General features: G+C 34.1%; 1 protein-coding gene across 1 annotated transcript; it reads right to left on the reverse strand.

Moving 5' to 3' along the window:
- Window positions 1–5: 5 nt before the first annotated feature.
- Window positions 6–10,012, reverse strand: tj (traffic jam). Its single transcript, XM_036364853.2, is given in 1 exon segment — window positions 6–10,012. A coding segment is annotated over 1 exon segment (1,488 nt). The 5' UTR covers window positions 9,287–10,012; the 3' UTR covers window positions 6–7,798.
- Between the last annotated feature and the right edge of the window lie 1,926 nt (window positions 10,013–11,938).

Genomic DNA, 11,938 nt, shown 5'->3' on the forward strand with positions numbered 1-11,938 from the left:
TCATATAAAGTTAACATATTTTTTGTTTGTTTTTTTATTCGTTTGAAGTTTGAGTGAGATGGTAAGATTGCAGTCGTATTGTATTTCACAAAATACACACTTAACAAACTACTAATTTAAATAAATGATACGATGAATGAATATAGCTTTGGGAGACTTAACAAATCTATAGTAATATTTTGTCCATAACAAATTCAATCCGTTGTCGTTTGTCTGAAATTTTGTATCTAATTATTAAATATATCATTGAAAATGTGGCAAGTGTGATTTGTGGACTTGATTGGGTGTGGACTTAAATTATAATGCAAAAAATAAAACGGATAAAGCATCAAAAGGAAAAGTGTCTTCCCCTGAATCTTTGTCTTTATACAATGGCAGTGCTACCCAACTCATAATATGAGTTTAAGACTCGATGCTCGATTTCACCAGGCCGTGATCACCTTGACCGCACATGCATTTCGCTCGATAATTATCAGCATTTGTCACCAGAGTGTCACCACGAACTTTCTAGCTGTTGAAGAGGCTTACTACTTCTCTGCACTCATTTTGCTACAACAATTTTCGTGAAATATCATTGTTAATTTTGGTTTTGAAACGTTCTAAAATTCCAATGCTCTGCTTCAACTCCATATACTGAAGTTTGGACGCCACTTATATAAATATCTAACGCTTTGTGTCATCAAAACTTAACATATTTTTTTACTAAAAACAATTCCTCATTCATGATTATGAAATGTGGTATCTAAGGGCATTGCTTTAAGAGATATGTCTAGTATTTATGGATAAATAATCAGTAACCTGTATTTTATATAATGACATTTTAAAATTCGACTATAAAGTATTTACAAAAGTATATATAATTTATACCTGAATTAATTAAAATAAATTAGTTTTTTCTGTTCTTATACTGATAACTCTGCAAACGTTTAATTACTTTCTTTATTAAGTAAATTTAACATCATCTCAAACGCTCTTAAATATAATATTTACAATTCTTTTTAATGTTGTAGGTTAAAAAACTATCATACCTAGACACATACAATGTATAAAATAAATATCTGACACAATTAACTTACTACAACCTTGAAAATGTAATCAATACATTTCCACATATGATACATACTATTATATTAATACTTTTAGGAATTTGTGGTTGAGGCATTATAAAATCAAGCATCAGTTGTACATGGACCAGTTATTAACAAATATTCAAAGGTATTGAATTACTAAAATAATTAAAGGATGATATAGTTATTTAAAATTAAAATTTTCGGCAGCAATCAAAATATATACTATGTGAAACACAGATCGTTTACGTTCACGAACTTTTCGAATAATAAATGATTGGGAAGTAAGTTGACAAGATCCCGTGTGTTATACATCTTGGCTTGACATGAAAAGTAGGATAATTTAAAGGAAAAAAAAGTTCGGGTGTAAGCGAATATTTAATACTCCTGCAACTTGCAAGGCTGAAAACAGGGGAAATACCTTCAGATGTGGCAAAATTTTAATTAAAAAAAAAATCTTGAGAAAGAAGTCAGCATTAATTATTCGAATAAATCTTAAATGGATTTCAATAAAATTTGGTATTTTTAATAAGTTATGTTATAGGTCATAGTCTCACTTAGTTTTGTAACTGTATTTTACTTTCCGTCAGCGAAAATTGTCTTCAAATAGGATATATGTAATATAAACTCAACCAAGAGGCTAAATTTAATATATTGAGATAATGTGGAAAACGTAAATCAGAGGATGGAAATTCATTATATTAGTAATATGAGGTTTATACCAAGGTTTCCACCAAATTCTGACAAACTCAGCGCTAAATCATTAATATAATTTTATAATTTTTAAGAAAACTTGTCCAATTAATAAATATAAAACATTTTGACTCACCTAAATGGTTTAAGTCAGTTGAAAAGAAATCACTCTACAGGGAATATTGGGGTCAGAGAAAGCTTGTTGCATTAACCTTTGAAATTGTTAATGTATACTCGAGAACATAATTTCAATAAATTTTATAAATAAATAACTCACACACTGACCGATTTCGGCATAAGGTTTGAAAAAACAAAACAAAATCATTTTATGTACGTATGTAGTATATGAAAAATTCACATTGTTTCGGCGTTAGAGTATTGTAACGGGTGTTCTAAGTAGCGGTACTTTTTTAATAGCCTTTCCTTGACAGATCACGCATTAGTCGTGTCAAGCTGTCATGTTATTTTTATTCAGTTTTGTTTGGCATTTTATCACGGAAAAACTTACATCTGAACAAAGTTTACAAAATGTTCAACTTTATTACAATAATTCACGAATTCGAGCGCTTCGCTCAATTTATGGCCAACATAATCGGCCTACTAAGCGTACTATTCCCAACACTGTCACCCATCTTGAGACCCAGCATTTATTATTGGATAATATTCGACCGAATAGGCCACGTCCAGCACGCAGAGAAGAAAATATAGCGGCTGTAGCTGAGAGTGTACACGAAGACCGAGGAGAGTCGATTCGGCGCCGTTCCCAGCAACTCGGACTGACGTATGGAACGATTTGACGCATTTTGCATCGATATCTTAAATTGAAATCATACAAAATATACCTTGTGCAAGAACTGAAGTTGCTCGACCTTCCCAAATGACATCGCTTTGCTCTATGGGCTCCTGAAAAGTTCAAAGAAGATCCGACGTTTTCGAGCCAAATTTGGGTCAGCGATGGGGCCAATTTCTGGCTCAATTTGTATGTAAACAAGCAAAATTGTCGTAGTTGGGACGAAGAACAACCTGAAGAGATTCAAGAGCTGCCATTTCACCCAGAAAAAAGCAAGGTTTGGTGTGGGTTGTGGGTCGGTGGAATCATCGGTCCATATTTCTTTAAAAATTATGCCGGCCGTAACCGTCAATGGCGACCGTTATCGCGTCATGATAACCGACTACTGATGCCTGAAATTCAACCTCGTGATTTCAGTGACATGTGGTTTGAACAAGATGGCGACACTTCAGACACATCACATCAATCAAAGGATTTATTGAGAGAGATTGGCCACCAAGATCGTGTCATATCACACCGTTAGACTTTTTCCTGTGTATATGTTAAGTGTAAATCTTTGCGAATAATCCCACTTTGATTGAGGCCTTGCCTTACCAGTCGAAATGCTCGAATGAATCGTTGAAAATTGGACTCAATGGATAGACCTTCTGAGACGTAGACGCAGACAACATTTGAAAGAGATAATTCTAAAAAAATAAATGCCAAAGAATGTTCTTTCCAATGATAATAAACATTCCCCAATAAATTTGAGTTTTCTGCGTTTTTTTCTTTAAAAAAGTAGGGAACCCCCAAATGAATCACCCTTTATAGCCAATCTTTCTATTAGGTATGTGGGGCTAAGAGAAGTACTGTATTATCAAAAAAAGATTCTCTCCAAATTCCAATTATATATCTCAAACATTGAATGATAATTTCGGTAAAAAGTCAACCATCGACACTTATTTCTCGATTTTGACAATTTTTAGACTTCAGATGACATATGCACTCTTTTTGTACAGTTATATGTCAACTTTTGTACAGTTATATGTCAATATTTATTAATGCTTGATTTGTATGTCAAAAAAATCAGATGGCATTAAAATTTAAGTTGTGTAATGTTGCCTACCAAGCTTTGTTAAAATCGGTCAAAAGGTGGCCGGTGTCACGCCCATTGTCTAATGTTTGCATTGGCTCCTTTAAAGCTTCATTGTATTATCATATGTGTAAAATTTAAAGTCTATGACTTGTTTATGAAATAAGTTATCGCACTTTTAGTAGTTTTTATCAAAACCGTTATGGAGAGTGGGCGGGAGTTCACCCGAATTCACCCATTTTCACCCTGTCGGTAGGGCACTAAAAAGATTTGCGCTGAGTGAATTTCGTTAAAGTATTAGCGATTTGTTATACCAAATAACAGTCTTGTATCTTATTGTGGAGCTTAGTTATGGCAACCTATTGGTTTTCGATTACTGGGGTTTTGTGGGCGTGGCAGTGATCCGATTACGCCCATCTACAATACCGGTGCCAAGAAACATGTGTACTAAGTTTCATTACGATATCTAAATTTTTACTCAAGTTACAGCATGCACATGCGGACGGACGGACGGACAGACAGTCACCCGGATTTCAACTCGTCTCTTCATCCTGATCATTTATATATACAAGTATATAACCCTATATCCAACGCGATTAGTTTTGACTGATACATGAACAAAATAGGTGAACAAAACTATCATACTCTGTAGCATCATTTTGCAAGCGCATAAGAAGTTGAAATTTTATGTATGAATATAACCATTACAACAATGTTAAGCTGGACCAAACACGTTTCATAAGCCATTAACAAAGATCTGAACCGTCTATAATGCTTTATTATTGAAATAAGAAAAACGATTCTTGCACCTTAACGTCTTTCGCATTCGAAATGTATATGATAATGAATTTAACTTAAGAGCTAATACAAGAAAAAAGAGTGGTTTCAAAAACTATGAAATGCATATAAGAGCTTTAAGGGTAGTACGGTTAAATTCCTTGAAAAACTTTAAATTCGAAAATAGTAACGACATATTAATACCATTCTATTTCGATGTGCCAATAGTTACTTAGTCAGAATAATACAGACTTTTATTAATGAGTGTTTGTACTCTATTTTCTAAATCAGGGTAGAAACATATTATTATATTAACAACGTATTTTTGAGTCGACGATTTTTTGTCATTCTGAGAATATAAGTTTTATTTATGTTGTTAGCCACACACTGGGTGGTAAATAAACTAGAATGCATGGAAACTAAGAAATTATGAGTTTGTTTACATGCACTGTATTTTAGGTCTATAATCAGTGGTCTCATGTTTAGACATAAAACGTACTCTCTCTATTTCAACAAACACTAGATGATAAAACTCAAAAACTCAGTAGTAAAATATGTAATTTTCATATAGGTGATATAAATATCCTATGTATAATCCTAAAACATCTCGCTATAGCCATAATTGGCAATAAATTAATTAATACGACAGCTTAAAGTCCATTAAGGAACAACCGTTAAACTAGCAGACAGAATCCATATTACGCTTTCCGAAATCATTACACGTCTAAAGGTAGCTTTCGATCTAGTGCTATTTGTTTACCGCTGTAACAGCATTAAGAAAAATTTTCCTAAATTCTTTGAAACATTCGTGTCGTTTGCAAAGATGAAGAGGGTGAACAATTTCCGGTAGAAAATAATTAAAAAATGGCAAAATATCAAAGTAATATAGTAAATGAATCAAATCTCATCTCTTATGTAAAACAAATAAGCCGGGCAGTAAATTGGCTTAATCACTTGGAAGCCGGCCCAACATTACAAGTATAAAACAGAACGTAGGAGAAGTATCAATATTTTCAAACTCAAGATTTAAAATCAAAACTTAAGCAATCTAATAAGTTAAATAACTATTCTTGCAATACTACAATAGTAGTCCGAGTAGACAAACTTGTTACTTCCTGTATTTAATAGAGAACTTAGGTATATGAAGGCTCTGCGATCGGTTTTAAGTTTGTAAATAACCAGACATTTGGTGGAACAGTACATCTTGCTATAAGAACCCTACTAAAAGTATTCCACTAAAGGGATTTAAACTCTCCAGAGCATTTTATGATCGATATAGAACATCAGATTAAGCTATTTCGAAAGTTGCGATGCAGGAAAATGGAAGTGATAGTAATTGGGGTAACAGTGTTCTTCCTTAAAAAATACTCGCATACAATTTAAAATTACGAATTTATAACAAGAAACCCCTGATGTATTGTAATAAACATATATAAAACATATAAATATATAATATAATATAATATAATAAATATATATAAAATTTCACAAAAAAAATTCATCTCAGTTATACATATGCAAAAATAAATAAGTAAATGCACTGCTGTATAATTAAATAAGGCAGAACGTACAATCTTTTTTATCTGCGAAAAAACAATCATTTGACTTTACATGCAAAATGTTTACTCATGTACATAAAATAATCTATATACCTATTTATTTGTATTCATGGCTGTACACATACAAATGTTTAACTTATCAACCAAGCGCGTGTTTGATTCAAAAAACAATGTAACAATAATTATACATGTAAATATTTGTAAGACTTAATGTTATCATATGTATAATACGATTTTGAAAAAAAATATACTTGTACTCTTTGCAAATAGTTCTCTATTTGAAACATTTTAGTTTAAATTACTATAATGAAATCAAACAGTTATACTAATACAAAATTTATCTCAAAGTAATACATCTATAATTACAAATTATATATAATATTAAAATTTAACTTGTAGACCTTTTGTTTTGCAATGGCAATAGTGACGTTTTGGAATCCCAATTTCCAAAAATTAAGCCCAATGGGAATAGGCGATACCTAGAGGTAATTATAAAGATTTTTCACCAAGTGTATTTAAAGAGTTAGTTTTTAACATCGTAATAAGGTAGGATAGCATTTATAAAAAACTTATTCAGTTTGAGAACAACGTTTGTCTCTCCATTTAATTATTTAATTTAAGGTCAATATATAAAAAATTTTCCTACAATTTGAATTCTGAGTTAATTTTAAATTGCAATTCCGTTTCATTTGTTTGTTTTGAAATTTCGTTTCAAAATGATTGACGTTATATGAAAGAATTTTTCAAAATTAATTAAATAATGGAATAATTCACAGACGAAGTTTCACGTCTTCAAGATGTATTTTTAAGTATAAGATAAATTATAATGTAAAATAAAAATGAAACAATATATATCTCGCTTGGACTTCTCTACCTGTTAGTTAGCATCAACTACATATTTTTGTGTTGGATCGAGTTTCACCACGTTACAAGTATATTAAAATATATTGTTCAGAAGGAGAGGTAGAGGAGAGGGATTATCACTGTAAACCAATCCTTTCAATTATTAATTTCATCAATTTTTAATTTCATGTTTAGTATTGCTCAGAGAGTTTTAAAATTAAAAAATTCCAATTTTTAAATTAACACCACTTATTTTTATTCGTTATTATACTTTACACAAAGTGTTTTTTTAAGCACATATAAAAAAAATAAAATAGCAAAATAAATGATCACAATATATATATATATGTATGTACATGCTTACTCATATTGAAACATAATTTTCAATAGCCATTTTAAAGTCTTAAACTCAATTAATATATAGATACATTAATTTGATAATTGCCAAATATGGTGCAGAGCTTTAAAAATAAGCTGGAGCACATGCATAATTGTTTACTATATATTATTATTCACTCCTAGTGATTTACCAATTATCCTATGCGTACATATTTACGTACATATGGAATACCATAACTACGAATTTAACACAACACTTATTATTTTATTGTCAAACGTTTATGAATGAATTTATCTAAGAGCTCTTAATATAATAATCTTAATGGCGTGAAAAACAAAAGTCATAATTTTACGACCACTTTCTGCTTAACTTAAGCCAGAAGATATTGTTTGCACTTCGAACTAAGGAACTGATCCGATTAAAAAATATTAAGTTTAGTATATTTGAAAATGGTTTTTGGGATATGCATATTTGTTATTAGGTGCAGTCGGAGCGACCTATCAAATAACCATTTGTGTTCATTTTACTTACAAACATTGATTTTTTTGTCGATTAAAGTCACAGAATAGTTTTAAGTAATATTTACTATTTTAATGCTTTACATTAAATACGGTGTGGACTAATTATTAGATATTAGTAATATTCTAGACATCGCATTCAGATTTCTACAGTGCTTGCTGGTGGTTGGTGCACATGCTGATGGTAGCGTGATGACCATTGATGTGAGTGCGGATGTAAAGGTTGCGTATGTGGCGGATGGTGGCTGGATGCTGCGGCCGCTGCAGTGGCAGCTGCCGCATGTTGTCCACTAATAGCTAGTTGGCGTCAGAGATAGAACTCCGGCGAATTTTGACCATCTGCGTTACAATTCGGTTGACCCACGGTGATCACACCTGGTGTACTGCCATCGGTAGCATTCGTTAGAGCAGCAATTACACCACCACTACTTCCGCTCGTTCGTATTTGCAGACGTTGTTTTAAATGATCGCGTTCTTGACATACACGCGAAAATTCTAATTTCAAACGATGCAGATCTTGATGTAACTGACGATTGGTTTTCTCTAACTCATGTCGTTGTTGTAGTCGTTTTGAGCGACAGCTTTGCGCGTAGCCACGATTTTTCAGCGTCCGACGTTTAGCCTTGAGCCGCACCACTTCTTCACGGGGGCATCCATGCAAGCGTTTATTTAATTCACGTACGCTCAAAGTCGTTAGCAAATCATCACTGATACAGTCATCAAGACCTAAATTACTGGAAGTACTATATTGTCTGGAGCAGGTGCGCGGTGAATTTGTGGATGATCGAGTTGAGCAAACTGACATTGGTCGATTGAGGTGAACCACTGAAGTGGTAATTGGTGCGTTAGATGGCGCCTGACTGCCATTGCCACCACTGCCAAGACTTGTAGTGCCGTTGGGTATTCCACTATGGTAAGACGTATGCATATTGATGGGTGCTAAGTGCTCTAGTGATTGAAAATGATGATGATGGGAGTGGTGTTGGGATTGTGCCACCAAGTGTCCGTGATGATGATTGGCGGCGGCAACAGCTGCTGAGGCATGCATGTATTCACGTTGTCGCTCCCACTCTTCCTCATGAGTGGGACAAGCGAGCGGACGTAAGTCCAATGGCTGAGGATCTGAACGCATGGAATTAGGTAGCCACATCATTTCTTGAGTAAGACCAGCGTTGACGGTGGGGGGACGATGTGTTGGATACGGAGCACTTGTAATTGTTGCATACGTTTGGGCACAAGTACTTCCATTAGGGGAGCTAATAACAGGTGGGGTTTCAGGCGGTGTCGATGGCACTCCACCAGGCACCGATGTGTTCACAAGGATGGCCTGCCCTGCCATAGGTCCGTGCGTATAGATTTCCGGTGGTGGAGATAGTGGTTGTAATCGGCGATCGTCTATATGCCAGCTTTGTGGAAAAGATCGCATCTTGATAGCGGGTGGATTAGCTGTATCCTCTTCTTCAGGAGTGATTGTTGTAGTTGTCCAAGCAAGTTTTGGGGCTGCCACTGGACTGTGATCTTCACGTTTCACTCCGATAGCTGTAACAGTTGCTGAACCGTCCTCGAGGTGATCGAGCACGAATTCCTGCACATACTGTTCGGCGAGGTTTGGGTCTTCCATTCTCATTTAGAGTTAGTTTTTCTTCACACACACTATTCGAAGATTATTTTTGTATTAACCAAAACACACGTTGTTTTTTTTTCTTTTGTATTTGATACAATGAGGTTTGTCAAAAATCGTGTTTGTATGTATAATGTTATGTTATGTAGTATATAATGAAATTATTATTAATACACAAATTCGCACTATATATTATTTAGAATACATATTAATTATTTTACCTATTTTACAGAATTATTAAAAATCTTGCAGTCTATGTTAATGAAATCACTAATTAGAATAACAACATGTTATCTACTGCATAATCTATTATTATTTTGTATGCACATATCTTTTTATTGCAAAAGCAGCACTTTTCGCCCTTAGAGTTAGTAAATTCGTCCAACCGACAATGCGACAACCAGATTCAATAATGTGCTGATAATCACTAAATATTATGAAGGGAGTACGTCGCGGTAGTTACGGAATGGTCGAGCTAAGTTTTATGTACAGGTATATATTCCCGGCAGCGAAAAGTAGACCGTTACACCGTGTGCGGATCGTCGGAAGTCGTGCTTTGTCGCGTCACCTCGTTGTGAACGGCAACGCGCGTCATACTGGAATGCTTCTCCAACAATTCCGATGCTGCAATTTACCGGTAGTACTGGAGCTTACTGTTAATACTAATACTGCGTACATAAAAACCACCACCCATATTTAGCGCAAGTAAGTACAACTGCGCACTGTACACTACCGAATGATGCTTGAATGGGTGTGAGTATGCATCCATGTATCCACATTCGAATTGTAAAACAAAAACACCCTATGATGGAGTCCCGTTATGTGAATACAACGGGAGTATCTGAGGGCAGTATTTGTGTTACCTAGTGTTCTCGTAATGTCGCTCGAAAGTCTTGGCTCCTGAAAAGCAGCAATACAGTGGGACAAATATTGCGGTCTGTAGTATTTAACAACCAACACAACTACACTGTTTATGGCGATTTTATTGTTGCGAAAATATCAAATTATTAAACTGTTCTGCTACATTGTTGCATTGTATTGTATATGTATATGCTATATCTTCATGTGAGCGTTACTATGGTAAGAGCAAGATTTAAGATTTATTAGCGCAACGCTGAATGGTTAACATGTTTCTCTTAATTTTAAAATAATATTATATATTTATACAAAATTGATTTTAAAACTTTTAACAACCTCAAACCGGATGATAAACTCGAATTAATCTTATATCACTTAGAAATAAACAAATTTATTGCACATAGTACATAGTCCTGCGGTGAAACTTATACGTATGTGCATAAAAAATGAAGATGGAGTAGATAACGGAATAGCAACAACAAATTTATCGAGTGAAATTCTTACAAGAGAGTATGCGGATATCTCGTTAAAGTGGTATAGCCGCTTTCTTCAATGCTACCAGCTTTATTTTGCATATTTTAGATCAGTTTTACTATTGTGAATGACAAATGAAAATATAAACTTTTTTTTTCCATATAATTTTAAAACTTAAGACGTAAAATTAGTTATAGTTATTTATATAAAACAAAAATAAAGGGTTTCTGCATTGTTTTTAGCGCGATAAACAAAATTTCGTCACTAAGAAAAAATTACTACTACACTATTGCGCATGCGGCAGAAGCCATGTTAATTCAGGGTTGCACTACAAATGCTGCCCGTTTGTTTGAGCATCTGATATATAATAGTTTGTTCGATTCGCTGGGGTGTAACGCTTGGTGAATCGAAGACAGCTAAGGTTTCAGTTTTCAACTGGACCATAATTGAACTTTTTTTTTTTAAATTCGTGAAAATAATGTTATTTACCGTTAAGTAATGTCGGCAAACCTGTTAAATACTTCGAATAAGATACATACATATGTACATATATAAATACCAATCTAAGTTTTATCCCCCGCATAGATGATATGGCAGAAGCATACACGATTCTGAGAAGTTTTTTACGGAGTGCTGAAGACCGCATATGGAATTGAATTCGTAATAACGCAGCATAGTGTATTTTACATCAAGTTTTCAAATATTATGCACACTGTGCCTTGTATGCTTTTTATAATAGCGCTTATAGCGGCACTTCATACAGAGAGTTTTCTAAGAGTAAGCTCAATCACTAATCGAGTTCTCGTCCAACTGTAAGGGCTTCTCACGTGCTTTGATTGTTGTCACTACTTTCGTGGTAGTGGTGTAAGAATATATTTTATTTTTTGGCATTGGTGGTGGTTTCCCGTTGTTTCTAGGTGTTGGTTTGACATTTCAAGCTTTTGGTTGTTGTAGTAGAAAAGTGGGCGTTTTAAATTGCCGTCCATAAACCGGTAAAGACGATTACATTGCATAGACGGATATCCAACGAGCGCTCAGCTGAGTGTAAATGTTTTGCGCAGCTCCGCCTATTTCTTGTCAAAAAATCTCCGTTTGAACGTATCAGATAAAAATATTTTATCACAGTGGTTGCAACGGGTCGGGAAAACCTTAAAGGTGCAACAGCAGCAGGTGTATTTACCAGAATGTAGGAGAGCAAGCAATAGCACAACGGATAATTTTTAACCTCGAAACCTTCTACTAATTCTAGTTTTAGGGAGGATGGGTATTTTCACGCCCATTGATTATGTAAGGAAGGCATTTCATACTTTCATATGAAAATATTTA

This window comes from Bactrocera oleae, chromosome 3 (assembly GCF_042242935.1).
Source record: "Bactrocera oleae isolate idBacOlea1 chromosome 3, idBacOlea1, whole genome shotgun sequence".
In the NCBI taxonomy this organism is placed as follows: domain Eukaryota; kingdom Metazoa; phylum Arthropoda; class Insecta; order Diptera; family Tephritidae; genus Bactrocera; species Bactrocera oleae.